Source organism: Cynocephalus volans, chromosome 3 (genome assembly GCF_027409185.1).
Source record: "Cynocephalus volans isolate mCynVol1 chromosome 3, mCynVol1.pri, whole genome shotgun sequence".
Taxonomy (NCBI): Eukaryota; Metazoa; Chordata; class Mammalia; order Dermoptera; family Cynocephalidae; genus Cynocephalus; species Cynocephalus volans.
In genome coordinates this window covers 87,838,793-87,857,865 of record NC_084462.1, presented here as the reverse complement: position 1 = coordinate 87,857,865, position 19,073 = coordinate 87,838,793, and the positions used below count along the sequence as shown (strand labels likewise).

At 36.0% G+C, this 19,073-nt stretch overlaps 2 protein-coding genes across 4 annotated transcripts in view; both read right to left on the bottom strand.

Annotated features, from left to right (window-relative positions):
- USP50 (ubiquitin specific peptidase 50) overlaps positions 1–72 on the bottom strand; it is a 41,277-nt gene extending 41,205 nt beyond the window's left edge. Inside the window, exon 1 of the mRNA XM_063090054.1 lies at positions 20–72. Coding sequence (XP_062946124.1) covers positions 20–72 — 53 coding nt within the window. The remainder of the gene's footprint in view (positions 1–19) is intronic.
- Positions 73–12,249: 12,177 nt separating this feature from the next.
- Positions 12,250–19,073, bottom strand: part of TRPM7 (transient receptor potential cation channel subfamily M member 7) — a 105,822-nt gene continuing 98,998 nt past the window's right edge. For all 3 annotated transcript variants that reach the window (XM_063090966.1, XM_063090968.1, XM_063090967.1), the window contains one exon: positions 12,250–13,763. In XM_063090966.1, coding sequence (XP_062947036.1) covers positions 13,633–13,763 — 131 coding nt within the window. In that variant the 3' untranslated portion in view covers positions 12,250–13,632. The remainder of the gene's footprint in view (positions 13,764–19,073) is intronic.

Below are 19,073 nucleotides of genomic sequence, written 5' to 3'. Positions count from 1 at the left end.
GTAGTAGATAGAGGCTCACAGGACATAGTAGATACCGAACTCATCTGCAGGGAAAGACCGCTGAGAAGTCATTCCAACGGAAGCGCGTTGGACTGTCACTTCTATTCAGGAGTTACATCTAAGCCTTTTAACATCATTTCTCTGAGCCTGTTATGTTGGCTTTTTGTTTGTTTTAAACAATTTATGTCCTCCTCCCTGCCTTCAGGAGCTGCAGACTAATTTTCGCCTCTGTCGGGCACCATTCTGGCTTGGATTTTTCCATGCATCATAATACTTTCCATTCACCCTCAAAATTCCAGCATGTTGCCGTGAGATACTGTTATTTGGTTGTCTGAAATGTTTTAAAAGATTAGATTTCAGAGAATGAATTGCACATAGAACCTCTTCCTCCATCACTGAGTTTCTCTTGTGTATGTATATATTACATACATACACACGCATGAACAGAAGATTTACCTCCACTGAGTTAGTGGACAACATGGCAACTCTGCCCACTTTGGGCACTTATTCTTCCCTCCCAGTGAGTGCATCACTCCTGGGATCCTCGAGGGAATGTTTCTCGCTCGCCCTGGAGAGGGAGGCAGTTGGATTTTGCTTCTTCCAAAATTCATTGCATTGAGTTTGCCCTCATGGTCACCAACTATTCTGCAAGGGAGGACAGAAACAAATGTACACTACTAGTGCCACACAGTGTTGATTACAGGAGAATTTATAAGCTGAGAGATAGCAGAGCACACATGATCTTCTGTTCTCCACAGAGAACTATGCTTAAGAAAGCACTTCATTAGAAAGGGAACCCCACCCTCAGAATGCTCTATCTAGGTGAAAATGGTGATGGTCAGAGAATGTATACAACCACGTAACAGTGAACGCAGCCTGACTGAAGAAGTGGTCTTGATAGGAAGGGGAGCCTCTGGAGCTCCAAAGCTGGTGCCAGCCTGTTCTTCCTTTAAGCTTACTTGGTTGTGTTGAGCCAACTAAACAACTAGAGGGACTAGGTAAAGAGCCTTTAGGCTCAACCTAGTTTTCCTTTCCTCAACTCTGCAGCAAGTACAATAAAGGAGGTAAGAAAAGATTAAACTCTTCAAAAATGTTAATGTCAGGAAAGACAAAGAAGGCTGAGAACTATTCCAGATTAAAAATAAACTAGAGAAATGAAACAGTTAAATGCAATGCCTAATCCTGGATTGGATCTTGGATCAGGAAAAAAAAATTGTTATAAAAAACATCAGTGGAACAATTGATGAAGTATTAATATGGATTATATACAAATAGCTCTGTATCAATGTTGTATCTTCTGAATTTGATAAAATTATACTGTGTCTAGAGAATGCCCTTGTTCTTAGGGAATACACACTGAAGTGTTTAGGGGTGAAGAAGCATGATATTTGCAACCTGTTCTCAAACAGTTCAGGAAACACACAAATACAAGAGGAAGGAAGGGAAGAGGGTGATAAAGCAAATATAAAGCAAACGCAGCCAAATGCCAGCAATTGGTTAATCTGATTGAAGGTACACCAGAGTTCTTTGTACTATTTTTGCAACTCTTCTGTAAGTTTGAAACTATTCAAACTAAAAAATTAAAAAGGAATGTAGTAGATATCTTTGCTAATCTGATTTCTCTCCAAGATACATAGTACTAGTAAGTCAAAAAAGCAAGGTGCTGAAGAGTTCATAGTATGCATCTCCACTTACACTGAATGGTTAAAAAAGAAAAGGACAGACGTGACTGTATACTCAGGCTACACAGAGACATCGAGAATAATCGTTCTTTGACACCTGGACAAGGGATCCTGGGAACTAGAGTTTCCATCTCTCGCAGCTATTTGATATTTGTGGTGTATTTACAGAAGTATCTCTTGAAGTCACCTCAGTGATGTTTCTGTAGGACTTGAATCCTATAACCCTGCTCCTTTTGTCAGTGAAGCTATCCCAAGTCCTTAGTTTCTCCTTATCAATAGGGTCTTTTTAAATTTTCACTTTATGTTTGATGCTGGTAGGTAAAAATACAATTAATTGTCATGTATTGATCTTATATCCATGAAACTTTCTAACCTTATGTAATTAAGTCTAATTTTATATAGGTCCTTGGATTTTCTTTAAACATTCATCCACGAAAAAAAAAAGTTTATTTTTTTTTCTTTCCAATCCTTTTTTTTTTCTTTTTTTTTTTTTTTTTTTTTACCTTTTTAACTAGCCAGGACCTCCAGTAAAATGTTGGAGGAAGTAGTAAAAGCAGGTATCCTTAGCTCATTCCTTAATTCAGCTCAGAGGGAAAGCTTTGGATAATTCACCATTAACTGTGATATTTGCAGGCATAGTTTTTCGAGAGTTGTAATCACGAATGTATAGTGAATATAATCGGATTTTTCTGTATTTATTGAGGTAATAATGAGATTTTTATTCCCTATTCTGTTATTGTGGTTAATTATTGATAATCATATATTAAACTAATCTTCTATTCCTTGGATAAACTCATTTTGTTTGTGATCTAGTATCATTTTCATGAATTGTTGAATTCTACTTGTTAATCATTTTGTTCAAGATTTTGTATCTATGTTCATGAATAAGATGACCTGTGTATTAATATTCTGTGCTGTGTAACAAATTACCACAAATTTAGTTTTAAACCACACATGGGCTCTCTCTGCTCTGCCGTTTTCTGCCATGTGAGACCCCTGCATTACTGTCACCACTAAGGCCTTCGCCAGATGTGTTCCCTGGACTTTGGATTCCCAGCCTCCAAAACTGTAAGCAATAAATTTTGTTTTCTTTATAAATCACCCAGTTTCAGTTATTTATGTCATAAGCAACAGAAATGGACTAATACACTCGCCTTTATGCTCATCTTATATACTGCCCGACAAGCGTACTCCTATTTCTGAGGAGTCAGTCAGCAAGTCTGCCTTGCAAACTTCCTCCAAGGCTGAGGCCTGCTCCAGCCAAAAGGATGAAATAGTATCAAAAATAGAGGATCCTGCTGTTACACTTTGGTGAATGTTTCACATGTACTTGAAAAGAAAATCCATTCTGTTCTTGTTGGGTATGGTACTCAATACATGTCCATTAGATTAAGCTGGCTCATAGTGTGGTTTAGGTCTTCTGTATACTTATCTGGTTTTTGTTTACTTTTTCTATCTATTAATGAGAGAGCAGTACTGATCTTCAGATATAATTATTAATGTGTCCATTTCTTTTTCAGTTCTGCTTGTTAATGCTTCACCTATTTTGAAGCTTTGTAATTAGGTGTTTATTATACATTTATTATCTATGTCGTCTCTTTTTTCTTTGGCAGCTGGCTAGTACAGGGATCCAGACCCCTGACTTTGGTGTTACCAACAACTTATGTCTTCTTGTGATACTGATTTGTCATTCTAAAAAGTCCTTTCTTAAAGTCATTTTGCCTCACAGTAATACAATCGTTCCAGATTTGTTACACTTTCTATTTACATGGCATATTTTTCCACACTAACTTTCAACCTATTTTTGTTTTTGTATTTAGTGTTTATATCGTAGTAGCATATCGTCTGTTTTGATTATTATCCAACTGATAATATCGGCCTTTTCATTAAAATTTTATATATTTAAATGTATACTATATATTTATATGTATAGTCAATTAATATTTAATGTGATCATTGTTATGGTTGGATTTTGGTCCATCATTTTGCTATTTGCTTTCTTTTATTTTTTTTATTTTTTTTATTTTTTATTTTTTTTTATTTATTTTTTTTTTAATTTTATTATGTCGATATACATTGTAGCTGATTATTGCTCCCCATCACCAAAACCTCCCTCCCTTCTCCCTCCCCCCCTCCCCCCCAACAATGTCCTTTCTGTTTGCTTGTTGTATCAACTTCAAATAATTGTGGTTGTTATATCTTCTTCCCCCCCCCCCGTTTGTGTGTGTGTGTGTGTGTATGTGTGTGTGTGAATTTATATATTAATTTTTAGCTCCCTCCAATAAGTGAGAACATGTGGTATTTCTCTTTCTGTGCCTGACTTGTTTCACTTAATATAATTCTCTCAAGGTCCATCCATGTTGTTGCAAATGGCAGTATTTCATTCGTTTTTATAGCTGAGTAGTATTCCATTGTGTAGATGTACCACATTTTCCGTATCCACTCATCTGATGATGGGCATTTGGGCTGGTTCCAACTCTTGGCTATTGTAAAGAGTGCTGCGATGAACATTGGGGAACAGGTATACCTTCGACTTGATGATTTCCATTCCTCTGGGTATATTCCCAACAGTGGGATGGCTGGGTCGTATGGTAGATCTATTTGCAATTGTTTAAGGAACCTCCATACCATTTTCCATAGAGGCTGCACCATTTTGCAGTCCCACCAACAATGTATGAGAGTTCCTTTTTCTCCGCAGCCTCGCCAGCATTTATCGTTCAGAGTCTTTTGGATTTTAGCCATCCTAACTGGGGTTAGATGGTATCTCAATGTGGTTTTGATTTGCATTTCCTGGATGCTGAGTGATGTTGAGCATTTTTTCATATGTCTGTTGGCCATTTGGATATCTTCCTTAGAGAAATGCCTACTTAGCTCTTTTGCCCATTTTTTAATTGGGTTGCTTGTTTTCTTCTTGTAAAGTTGTTTGAGTTCCTTATATATTCTGGATATTAATCCTTTGTCAGATGTATATTTTGCAAATATTTTCTCCCACTCTGTTGGTTGTCTTTTAACTCTTTTAATTGTTTCTTTTGCTGTGCAGAAGCTTTTTAGTTTGATATAATCCCATTTGTTTATTTTTCCTTTGGTTGCCCGTGCTTTTGGGGTCGTATTCATGAAGTCTGTGCCCAGTCCTATTTCCTGAAGTGTTTCTCCTATGTTTTCTTTAAGAAGTTTTATTGTCTCAGGGTGTATATTTAAATCCTTAATCCATTTTGAGTTGATTTTAGTATACGGTGAGAGATATGGATCTAGTTTCATTCTCCTGCATATCGATATCCAGTTATCCCAGCACCACTTGCTGAAGAGGCAGTCCCTTCCCCAGTGAATAGGCTTGGTGCCTTTGTCAAAGATCAGATGGCAGTAAGTGTGTGGGTTGATTTCTGGATTCTCTATTCTATTCCATTGGTCAGTGTGTCTGTTTTTATGCCAGTACCATACTGTTTTGGTTATTATAGCTTTGTAGTATAGCTTAAAGTCAGGTAGTGTTATGCCTCCAGCTTTTGCTATTTGCTTTCAAATAGTCTCATCTCTCTCTTACTTTGTTTCAAGCAAATATTGTTTAGTTTATGATTATAATTTTTCTAGTGGCTTTTAGCTATGTATATTTGCATTGATTTTTATTGTTGTAACAATTGAAACCTGTATCTTTTATTTCTCACAATCTACTTAAGGTAATATTGAACTACATCCAGTAAAAAATAGAAAATTTGCAACAGTATAGTTCTATTTAATCATCTTTATGCTATTATCATCATATAAATTTTATCAACACATATTGTAAGTCCATCATTGTAATTTAATACTTTTTGCTTTAAACAATTATATATCTTTTAAAGAAATTAAGAACAAATATATACAGAATAAAATCAAACAAAAACCAAAAAAAAAAAAAAGAAAGAGAAAAAACCACACGCATGGGTTAGCTGGGATCTGACATTGCATTTAGTTATTTAGTTGTCGTGTCTCTTTAGTATCCATCAACCTGAAACAGTTCTATGTATTTCCCTGATTTTCACAAACTTAACACTTTTAAAGATTACTGGTCAGTTATTTTGAAGAATATCCTTTAATTTGGGTTTGTTTGATATTTCGTCATGATTAGATTCCCATTACGCATTTTTAGTAAGAGTATCACACAAATGATGCTGTGTTCTTCTTACTGCATTGTATCAGGTAGTACACAATTTTGATTTGTCCCAAAATGGATGTTAACTGTGATAATTTGAATAAAGTGGGATCTGCCAGGTTTCTCCACTGTAGTTTTCCCTTTTGTATTCAGTATTTTGCAGCGAGGACTTTGAGGCTATGCAAATTATCTGTTTCTCATCAAACTTTCACACACCAGTTTTAAAATTAATCGATGCTTCTTAGATGGATTATCACTATGGTGGTTGCTAAATGGTGATTTTCTAATGACATTATTCCAACTACACTCATCACTCATTCTTCTTTTAATCTGTATAGACTTATGAATTCCTGTTTTGTTCAATGGATTAAGTGTGTTACCATTATTTATTTTTGATGTCCAGAATGTCCCAAGATTAGCCCACAGGAGGGGATGTGGGGGGGAGGGGGAGAGGGGGAGAGAGAGAGAGAGAGAGAGAGAGAGAGCGCCACTATGAACGATAAGCTCTCGCGGGAACTAATAGAGCGAGAACTCACTCATTACTCCCCCCCCCCCCCCCAGGGAGAGCATTAATCCATTCATGAGGGATCCGCTGCCATGACTCAATCACTTTCCAACACTGCCACATTGGAGATCAAAATTCCACATGAGTTTTGGAGGGGACATCACATCCAAACTCTATCAGAAACCAAGATCTGGGAGTTGGGTGTACCCAGTTATTACAGCGTCACTGCTTTCAGGTCCTCTCGGTAGAAAGAGGCAGGGAATATATGCATACATACCTCCACATCCACCTGTGTATCTCTATATTTTAAGAACCATGAATTCACACCAACAATTCCAATTCCAAACCTACCTTTCAGGATTTATTCTAGTGTTTTCCCTTTCCATATTTACAATCCCATCTCCAATGGTGCAACACGTACTTCCCATTATCCTCAAAAACAATTTCCTTATTTGACCAATCCCTCTGCATGTAATTAATCTCCTGTTGCTGCTGCCACCCTCCTCAGGCCCCCAATCCCCATTCACAACACACAACACTATCCTCATCGTGTTTTGCTCACCCCAGGCCAGGTCATTGCTGTCCCTCAACATGCATGCCTGTCTTGATTGGCCTAACATAATGGGTTTTAGACTAAATTACAAATGAATGAAAGAAAAAAAGAAATGGCTCTGGGTCGTCTGTTATTTCTTGCTTCTCTCTTCGATGTATTACTTTTTTATAAAACCTCCCCTCCCCTCAGACATTTTTCTTTCCTTCTAATTGGAAGTTGCGATTGTTTTTGTATTCTTCTACTTATGTTTCCTTTGAATATTTTAACAAATGTAAAGGTAATCCTTGTTATTTTAATCTATTTTGGTCTAAGGTTTGAACAGCAAGGGATATTGTATTATACCAACCTATTTGGTTTCTAAGCTCTGGATGAAATGTAATGAGTTTGTGTGAAAATTTAATCTATGTAGTTTCTGAAATCACATAGTGAAAGTTAGGATAGCAAGGGCTACCCATACTTAAAATTATCTTTCAATCAATGTCAAAAATATCCATAATTTTTCCCAAATACAAATGAGACCTTCAGTATGCTTTTACTACCATCTTCCCGAGTTCTTTTCACATTGAATTTTTTTGTGCAGTATATACATGTATTGAAACAACACTGTACCCCACAAATATGCACGTTTTAAAAAATCTAAAAAAAAATTATTTCTAGTTTACTTTTTTCAAAAAACATTACACCATGTATGAGTATGTGCCAGCAAGAATTTAAATTTGTATATTTCATTCACCTTTCTTTGGTCAACTCTGTATCTTTTACAGTGGTAAAAAAATCTGATTTTTTTCTTTTGTAAACTATATTTTCCACTTGCAGAATCACTAAAATGTGGCATTCAGTTTCTTTTATTTTCTCCCTTCTAATTCTTTCATTTTGGAATTCCTATTAAACAGTTATTGTACCTCATTCATTAATTCAGAAAATATTGTGCATCTACTTTGTGCCAATCATTGTGCTAAGTGTGTAATAGTGAATAAAATACAAGTCTTTACTGTCATGAGATTTACAATCTATTGACTGCTTGGATTTAATCCCTGGGCCTCCAACTCTTCCCACATATTTTCCATCATTTTGACTTCTTCCATGTGCAGTTGCACATATGGTCAAGCACTCGTATGATTACTTGAATTCTCTTGGTATTTTGATTTTGCTTGGTGCTTGTGGCTACTTCTTCTGAGTTTCCTCTTATAGGGTAACTAAAAGTGCCTTCAAGAATTACGAGATGAATGTGGAGTAGATTTAGGCATTTTGATGCACATTATACACACCTACAAATCTCTTGTGTATACTTACATTTTAACTATGCTAATGGAAGATACTATCAAACAACAAATTCCTTTGTAGAGAAAAATCACTCTCCGAATGTTTTCTATACTCTATCATGTCCTCCTATCTTCACTGGAACTTCAAGGGAAAGAAGGTAGAAAGGAGGGACGTAATATTTAAGTACTTCTATGTGCTGAGTATTTGACTCACTAGGCCTTCACACCACCATGAGATAAGTATTGTTGGAGAGGCTTACTAAATTAGACAAAGTGAGTCATGAAGTGGCAGAGCAATAATGACAGCCCAGGTCTACCCAGCTCCATTTTGCATTGCAGTGTATAATCTATTGACATTACAAAGTGCAGTAACTACAAAACTGAAAGGCCCATCGGATATATCAGTACCTCATTCTTTTATATTGCTAAATAATGTTCCACTACATGAACATATACATATCCAAGGTATTCATGGAGAAATGTCTATTCAGATCCTTAGCCCTTTTAAAAATTGGGGTGTCTTTTTATTAGAGTTGTAAGAGTTCTAAGTTCCATATCAGATATATTATTTGCAAAAATCTTCTCCCACCCCATGGATTTTTTCACTGTTGAGTGTGTACTTTGAAGCATGGAAGTTTTTAATTTTGATGAAGTTCAATTTGCCTATTTTTTCTATGGTTGCTTGTGCTGCTGCTGTCATATATAAGAAACTCACCTAATCCAGGGTCACAAAGATTTACCCCTCATTTTCTTCTACGAGTTTTTATAACTTTGGCTCTTACACTTACGTTTTTGATACATTTTAATTTTTGTATATGGTGTGAGGTAGTAGGGGTCCAACTTCACTCTTCTTGCAGGTGGATATACAGTTATCCTAGCATTGTTTATTGAAAAAAAAACTATCCTTTCCCCATTGTTTTGGTACCCTTGTTGAAAATCAATTGACCGTAAATATGATGGTGTATGTCTGGACTCTAACTTCTATTTTATTGATCGATACGCTTATCATTATAATGTAAAATACTGTCTTGATTACTGTAGTTTTGTGTGGGGAGGGGTATTTTAATAGCCTCTTTAGGGAACTGTGGATATTCTTATTTGCAAGGGCAACAAAAATGGACAAGTGGTAGTCTCCTAAAGGTCAGCTGCAATGTAGAATCTGAAACCCTATAAACAAACTTTTCCTACTGTGTTAGATCTTTCACTCATGCATCACTTTGTAATGCCACACATGGATCATTTGGAAAATAATGGTTTAGTTATTCAGGTCTTCCAAACACTGACACATTTCACTGTACATTACCAAAAAAAAATAATAATAATAATGAATTGTTTCCAATATCAACACTGATTCAATTGAAAAAATATTGTGAAGCTGTCATACTACTGGTGTTGTTAGGGCAAGTTTTCCAGAATTCCAATTTTTGCTTGAAAGCTCAAATTTTAACATTAGCAACAAGTACTATTAGTCTTCTGCCAAATACTCCACTCTGAATAACACTGCTGTCTGCCAGTCATTCTTTCAACTACAAATGATGATCAATGAATCAAAAGTGACAAGTTCCACTTGTAACACACACAATTGCGTGCTTTTCCTTGAGATAATCATTGTTACTTTATTATGTAGCAGAAGTGCTTTGTGGATTCCCCATTTTGTTCCACAGAATATTGAAGACGTATTCAGGGTCAAGATTAATTAAAAATTAGCTTTTTATTATTTCATCAAGGAATTTTAACGTGGACTTAAAAACAAAACAAAACTGTGTGTGTGTGAGGGTGAAAAATATAATGACCACTAATAGTTTGGTGCTACTGCTTTTATTCATGCTAAGATACCAACAGCTTTACCCAACAATGCTTTTGCCCTATCAGTAAAACTCTCAATACAGTGAAAAAGGCAAATAAAATCTTGGTATTATGAAAACAATTTTGGCCTCATGTATTCCCTGACAGTGTCCTGGGGACTACCACGGGACTACGGTCCACTTTGAGAACCAGTGACATAATTAACAGATTTATGCAATCAGTACCAAAAAAGACAAGACATAGTTTTCCTAGTGGAAGCATTCTTGGCAAAAATTCAGTCCTCAACCTGATCAAGTCTTTAGACCTAACAACTAGTTTATAGCATATGAAGGACACAGAGACATAATCAGCAAAATTCCCCAATATGGGAAACTTTTTAGGACAAATGAGTTGGTTCTTCAAAAAATAAGTTGGAGGGGAAACCTGCATATTAAAACAGATGTTAGAAACAAATTAAGTAACTGAAATATATGAACCATATCTGAGTCCTGACTCAAACTACAAAAAAAAAAAAACTTTTCTGAGAACAATGAGTACATATCTGACAATATTAAAGAACTATTAAATTTTTAGCATGATAATGATATTATAGTTCCTAATATTTAAAAAATGTATATTAAGACAATAAGATGAAAGAAAAATTCCATAATGCAGGACTGCAAAGAAATTCCAAGGGGGAAAAAAAGTAGAGAGCTGAATGTTGGGTGGGGCAGGGCACAAAGTGTTCTGTTGCTTGGTGCTGTTTACTGTTAGCTGGAGTGTGTGCCTTTTAGAATAACCATGTCCTCTCCTACCCTCAATGCCCACCAAGTTGGAATCATCAACCGCAGGAAAGGAGCTCTGCTTTAATCAGTTTCCAAAGAGCCCACAAAAAGGTAAACATATTCCAGAAAGGATCAGAACCTTAGCTTGGAATTTTTCAAAGAAAAAGTTCACAGATCACCTGGGGCCTTTAAAATACAGATGCCTTGTTGACATGGTAAGGAGGATCACAAAAACCTCTGCAGTGTAGACACATCCTTTTTAGCAAATAATTACTTGATCTCTCTTTCAAGTGATAAACAAGTTATTTACTGGGTATTCCTGCCTTGATTGCCTATTAAATATATAAGACTACATCACCATAATCTATCTCCCTCAAGAGAAAGTTTGGTATTGTGGAAAAACATTTTAGCATTCATAAATTTTTTACTGTGTGCCTATCACAAACCATGTACTATGCAAGATGCCAGGTAGTACACACCCAGAATAATCTTAAGGGTCCATTCCCTCTGTAAAGCGTACAATCTAGTGGAGTAGACAGATAGTAACTATGAAAGCAAATAGTCTGACTTAATGTTGGGAAAGGGGGATAATCAGTACATTTTTCTTTATATTTTTAAATCTTTTCTATATATGTTCCAATACAATCAACGTGGATTACTTTTAAAAATAGTAATGGCACACATATATAACATATTGAAGAGGGGGTACAGTTAGGGTTACTATTAGAGAATACCTATGAAAGAGAATTCCACATTTTAAGAATCAATTTGGTAAAAGATAGAGTTTTATTTTCAGTAGGATGAGATTGAGAAGAAAAAAGTAAAGCGATTAAGCAAGTGACACTTTCAGACCATGGGGCAATAATAATAAACTTCAATAATCTAAAGAAAGACAACACTTCTTTGGGATGAGAAATGTGGTTTACAGGTAAACTATTACTTTCTAGAATTAACCAAAAAAGTTAATGGAGTAGATGTCGTTCAGAAAAGCGACCAGGAAATGGTACAGAAACCAATTATGCTTGAGAGTCAATATGGAACAGAGCTTAAGAGCAAAGATGAAAGCCAGTCTACCTGAGTTTAAATTCTAGTGTTGGTACTTACTAATTATAAGAACCTTTTCAGAAAAGTTACTTTATCTCTCTAGTACCTTGATTTTCTAATCTGCAAATCAGAACAGAAATAACATCTATTTCATAAGATTGCTCTAAAGATTAAACAGGCTAATTCTGTAAAGTTCTTAAAGTAATGCCTGACTCATACTAAGCACTAAATAAGTGTTAGTTACTACTATCATCTTATGAAAATAATCAATATAAAATTAAACACCAATGGATAATCCATATCCCTCTTTTCTGGCATAAAAAGAAGCAGATTAAAAAAAAAAAGACACAGTAGGAAACCATTATCCCTTTAAATATTGTGCAGGACAGGAGATCAAAAAGCATAGATGTACAAATGTTTCATTTTAAAATACTGGGATTCTGAAAACAAATTGATACCCTGAAAATGTCAGGTAATTTTTCAGAATGATTAAACTCACTAAACATCTGTAAACAAGAATAAATTTATTTAATTTCTTTTAAAGATTTAATGATATACAAAATGTATATAGTATCTTTAATACACTTTTCTCCCCCCATCAATATTAAACACTATTTAAACAGCTTATCTCTTCTTGCCTTGTCTGTATCTATGAGATACACTACTGAATACAAATAAGCTTTATACTGCTCCCTTCCAAATAAAAATTAATATTAGTACCTAGGACACACAAAAAAAAAAAAGAAAAAGAAAAAAAAGAAAAGGAAAAAAATCAAAGCATAAAACTTCAGTCAGATAGAAAAGCTTTTCTTGTTGAATATTCAACAATATCTAGGGCCATTAAATTACATTTTATTGGCATAAAATTGCATTGCAATCTCCTAACATCCCATAATGATAATCCAACTCAATTAATTTCTTAAATAAGTACCTCAAACAACATTCATGTTCAGATGTCCCTACACAATTTTAAATATATGCAAGAGTTCATGTTTTCATTCTGATTTGATATACTCATCTATTAATCTTGGGAGACGTATGTAACTTCCAGGTTGTCACCACAGACTTAGAAAGGAAAAAAGTACTTTAACTTTTCTCAAAAGGTAACTCCTGTTAAACAGTGAGCTATGTTTCTCCTTTTACATATTTAGATTATGTACCAGTTTACCATGGCTTTCTTCTACTTAATAGTGACTTGATTAAACAATATTTAAAAAGCCCAATAATACTTATGCACAATTTGGGCTCTATTTAACAAAAAACTGGTTCTATCTTTACATAGGGAGTCTAACCCTGATTCATAAAATAAAGTCCCTCTTAGAAAATGATCTTCAGCTCAGGCATCTTATATCCCTGTGAATCTAGAATTATAACAAATCGTCTCCTTTTCCTGTTGCCAACAAGCATCTAGTTGGGAACTAGTGACATCATCACTGAACACACTAAACACACTGAGGAAGACTTCTGATTGCCATTTAACCAAAAGGCTGAGTGATTTCTTCATTTCCCTAGCTGAATGGCAATAAACAAGCTGGCAATAAAATCTGCATGGACACCTAACTTTGGTTAAAGGTATTGCACCACATAAGAGAAGGCATCACCTTCATCAGAACAAAGTCAAATGAGATCTTCTGCTATGAAGAGCCCTTTAAAAAATTATACATACAAATTTTCCATTACCTTTAAAATTTCTCAACTACCAGCTGTATCCTGTAGGGCGTTTCTGACTGACTAGTTTAATCAGGTCAAAAGAATATTAACCCTCTGTGTTAGGAGTCGGCAAATTCAGTTTGCACACACTTTTCTACATTACCAAACAATTTCCTCCTGAAGGAAAAATGACACAGTAACATTTTTGTGAGATTAGGCAAAACCAATGATTCCGTTATATTATAACATCAGACGAACAGAATTAGTTGATTCTGATTCTTTGGTAGAATTTCCAGGCTGAAGATTCAAATCTGAAGGCTCATCCTGAGGAAATATAATTTTATCAGGCGTATAGTCATTCCTCTTCAGATCTACATTCACCATCCCCAACAAAAAAAAAAAAAGAGAAAAGAAAAAAAAGTCAGTATTTTTTAGAAATGGGGAATTATGAACATTTTCTAAATCAACTTTCCTCTAAACACGTCAGGTCTATTTTCCACCAGGTTGTTATAAAATTCAATAGTCGTTAAATTTATACACATAAAAATGAAATCATTCACTCATTCAACAAATAATTTCTACATATTGACTATGAGTCAGTAATTCATCTAAGTGTGGGAATGCAGCAATGAGCAAGGCACACAAGGTCCCTGCTCTCATGGAGCTTATATTCTAGTGAGTAAAGAAAAACAAGCAAATAGACAAATGATAGAATTAGAAGTAACAAATGCTTTGAAGAAAAGAGGGTGATGAATGAAATTCAATGAGGGCTAGATGGGAGGTGTAGGTGATTTTTTCAGACAGGGCTGAAAAGTCACAGGAAGACACATTTGTGTGTGTGTATATATATACACATACATATTCTTTTTTTTTTTTGGAGCTGGCCTGTAAGGGCATCCGAACCCTTGACCTTGGTGTTAGAACACAGTCCTCTAACCAACTGAGCTAACTGGCCAGCCCTAGGACCTGAATATTGAGGCGAGAATTATCAAAGCTCTAGGAAGAGTGTTCTAGGCAGAGGAAAGAGTAACTGCAAAGACTAAGAAGGAAATGGACTTGGTGTGCTCTAGGAACGGCAAGAAGACAGAGTGTGCAGCTTTTGTGTAGTGAATGAAAAGGAAGACTAGTAGAAAATGAGGTCAAGCAGCAGCTAATGGCCAGGGAATGTCAAACTACAACCTGTGGATCAAATCTGGCCCGCTGCCTGTTTTTGTAAATAGTTTAATTGGAATGCAGCTTGCTTACAGTCTATGGCTATTTCTGCATGATGATGTTAGAAATGCGTAGCTGAGACATAGACCACATGGTTCACAAAGCCTAAAATATTTACTACCTTGCCCTATGCAAAAGTTTGCCAACCCAAGATTTAGGGGATGCAAGCTATGATGACTAGTATAGATTACAATGAAAACCCACCAAAGTTTTAAGCAGTCTTAAATGAGAAACATAAGCTGATTTGTTTAAAGAACTATTTTGATGGCCATGTTAATTAAGTCTTAGAGGGCGAATGGTAGCTGTCCAAGAAACAAGATGGTAGCAATGAAGACAGACAGAAACAGATGAGTTATAGGGAGACTTCAGAATTAGAGAGGACAGAATTTGATGGGTTGGATGTGAAAGGTAAGGGAAAAGAGGAATCAGATAGTTTCAGCTTTTGGGCCTGAACAATTAGGTAACTGTTAATGAGATGGGAAAACATAATTCTGTGGGTAGGGGTGAGAAATGGAAATCAAGAGTTCTGGAATGGACATGTTACTATAAAGATGCTTTAAGGTAAACAAGTAGAAATGTAGGCAACTGAACATAGAACAGGAGTCTAGGAAAGAAGTTAGGTCTTTGAATTATGTAAAATGCATGTATATATGGGACAGGATGATACCACTTAAGGAGTTACAGATATGTATGAGAATAGTTGCAAACTGTAAAAGTTAATGCAGTAATATAAAATCTATAATTTAAACTAACCATAGTCATGCACATACCCTTATAATTTTATGTACATAGAAAACAGAACTGACACTCAGAATCTGAACTGTTAATTTTAATCTGAGAAATAGCCTATATTAAGTGATCCAAATACATATTTGCAACTACATGGACTATTTTTGATAAGTTTTTAATTCAACACTAAGCCAGTATGGCCTTAGGGAATACAAGCTAATTTGTAGCTGTATTGTGCAAAAAACAGTGGAGAGACACACAATTACAGCTCATGTCCTGATTATGTTGTTAACTAATGGGTGCAACCATAAACAAATCATCTCAACTCTAATATCTGTAAAATTAGCTATCTAGACTGGATTGCTTTTATCATATTTTCTAGCTGTGACATCCTGATGATACTTTTAAGAAGCAGATATGCTATTAAAAATTGTACTGTATCCAAAACCAAATAAAACTACATCTGGGCTGCCTGTTTAATTCACCAACACACATTCTAGTTCTAGCTAAAATGGACTAATCACATGCCACCTTATTATCTCCCACTGATTACAAGTAAAAACCCTTCGCAAAATACATAAAGCAACTAATTAGAGACTTCTGAAAAGTAAACAGCAAACAGATTGGGGAAGGAAATCAGAACTTTAAGAACAAATAGCTAAAAACTCTAAAATCTAGTAAAAGTCATAAGTTTACAAACTCAAGAAGCTGAGTAAACCTGAAACAGGATATACTCTTGAGAAAGCCAAAATCAGACATATCAGAATCAAACTGCTGAAAACCAAATATAAAGAACAAATCCTGAAAGCAGCTAGATTAGAATGACACGACACATATAGCAGAACAATTCAAGTATATGTAGGATTTTCATCAGAAACAACAGAGGCCAGAAGACAGAACATTTTTTTAAGTGCTAAAAGAAATAAGTATCAACCTAAAACTAGAGCCAGTGAAAATACCCTTTAGGTATGGAGGCAAAACAAACATATTCTTTGATGAAGGAAAACTATTAAAAACTAATAAATAAATTAAAAGAAAATAAAAAATAAAAATAAAAATAAAATTTAAAAAACCTAATAAATAAAAAACTAAAGATAAATTAAAATAGAATATAAAAATATATTCAAATAATCCCCAAAAGGGCAGGTAGAAGGAAATGGAGGTGGGGGAGATACCAAAGACATCAATCAGGAAACTATAAAATAACAGGTCTAAATCTAACTATATCAATAATTACATTACATATAAAGGGTCTAAAACACCAGCTAAAACATGGAAATTGTTAGATTTTAAAAAACAAACAAAACCAAAAACCCAATTACATGCTGTCTACAAGAAACTCATTTTTTTAATTTTTATTTTTTAATTTATAAATAAAAGAAATTTATTTATTTAATTTTTATTGAATCATAATTGTTTATACATATTTTGGGGGTTCAATGTTGACATGTTGATCAAATCAATATTACAAGTATGCAAATTGTTACAAATTGTACTTATTCTTTATGCCCCTTGTCCAATCTCCCCCATACCCCTATTCCAATCTCTCCCCACCCCCCCCATTACACTAGATTTCTTCTCTCCTGAAAGAGTAAGGGTTACTCTGTTGATTTGTTGCCTAGATGACCTATCTAACGCTGGGAGGTCTGTTCAGGTCTCCCAATATTATTGTACAGCAGATGCTTCTTCTGTCACTCTGGCACGGGCTTTGTGGAGAGAGACATCCTCTTCTTTGGTCTCTGCTGGTGACTCGCCTAGTGTCAATGCACTCCAGTGGCTGATGGACCATCTGCATAGTGGTTGTGGCATCTAGCTGCTTTCACGGCAGCCATGGTTATTGTGGTGGCTGTGGTGGGCCACCCACATGGAGGTGATGTTTTTGGTATGCTCCTTACTTAGTTGTTGGTGGCAATGGTGGTGTGGGAGGAGGGTCTGGTCTCTGGCTTGATGCCTCAGGACCCCAAGTAGGCCCCGAGGTGCTGGCAGTGTGCCTGGTTGTGGGTGTGTGTGGGGGGGGTGTGGTCCGCAGATCCATGCCTTAGGTCCCTGGGCGGGCCCTGAGGCACTGGTGATGTGTCTGGTCCCCAGCTCCATACCTCAGGTCCCCTGGCTGGCCCCGAGGTGCTGGTCCTTTGCTTACTTCTAAAATGGGGGAACTTCCTGTGGGAACCAGTACTTGCGCTGTGTGGTTGAGCTAAATTGCTGCTTTGCTGCTGATTCCCTAGGGAAGGCTTTTTGTGCAGCTCAGGGTTTAATGGTTGATCTTACAGGTACTTCTGGCTCTCCAGAGAACTGGTGCACCTGGGTTGTATAGAAACTCTGATCTGGGCCTGAGTCTTTTCATCAAACTCCACCCTAGGCATTTCTACATTCCTGACCAGTCTCCTCTGAGTGGTCCTGCACCGATTGGGGGGTGGAATGGTTGTCCTTGCTGCATCGCAGTGTTCTCCTGGTGGGCTCATCTCCCCCACCGCCCGTGCTGCAAACCCTTCCCATGGGATGGGCCATGCGCTGGTCTCTTGCAATGACTCACCGGCCTCTGAATGGCTTCTTTTTTTTTAGTTGTTGTGGCTCCTTGCTCCTGTGTGGGTCCACAGCAACCCTATTAGTGGTCATACTGTCCTGGGGGCCACCAAGGCCCTCTTCTCCCCTGCTGCCTCCAAGCAACTTCATCTGAAGGGCACAGATGTGGCTTTTGCTGGCTCCTGCTCCATGTGCTCAGCAGTTCCAGCCTTAAAGTAGCCACGGCCCAAAATGCTCTGAGCAGTTTTTTCTTTTTCTCATAATGGTTTCTCCCACCTTCACGAACTCCATAGGTCTCTCCTCCTCTTCCCCTGAGCTCTAGCAGTCCAAGCTTGGCTGTTGTTGCTTTTTTATAGTTGTTAATTGGTTGATTTGTGGGAGAGAGTGACACTGGGGACTGTCTATTCCACCCTCTTGACAGGAAGCCAAAAGAAATTTATTTTTTACAGTTTTGGAGGCTAGGAAGTCCAAGACTGAGGTGGCGCATCTGGTGAAGGCCTTTGTTTTGGTAGGGACTCTGCAGAGTTCCAAGGTAGCATGGGGCTTCACATGGCAAGAGGGCAAGGATGTCAAGAAACTCATTTTAAATATAATTTTATGTATACATTAAAAGAAAAAGAATAGAAAAAGGTATATGATGAAAACAATCAAAAGATAACTGGAGTGGCTATGTCAATATTAGACAAAGCACAGTTCAGAAAAAGGAAAATTACTATGACGTTACATAATGATAAAAGAATCAATTCACCCAGAGGACATTAACAACATTAAATGTGTATGTATTTAAGAATAAAGCTTCAAAACACATGAGGAAAAACTGATAGAACTGAAAGGCAAAAGAGACAAATCCACAATTAGAGACCTCCTTTCTAATTGATCAATAAAACAAACAGAAAATTCACAATGAGATAAAAAACATGAACAACACTATCAACTTTTCTTAATTAGTATTTACAGAATACTCCATCCAACAATAGCAGAATATTATATTCTTTTAAAATGCACATGTAACGCTCAGCAGAGACCATATCCTTTTAAGGTTAAAAAAATTTTTTTAATTGAAATCATACAAAGTATGTTCTCTTATTATAATGGAATTAACCAAGAAGTAAATAATAGAAACATATAGGGGGAAATTTACAAATATTTGAGAAGACGGTTCTAAATAATCCATAGGTCAAAAGGAAATATCAAGAGAAATTAGAAATATTTTTAAG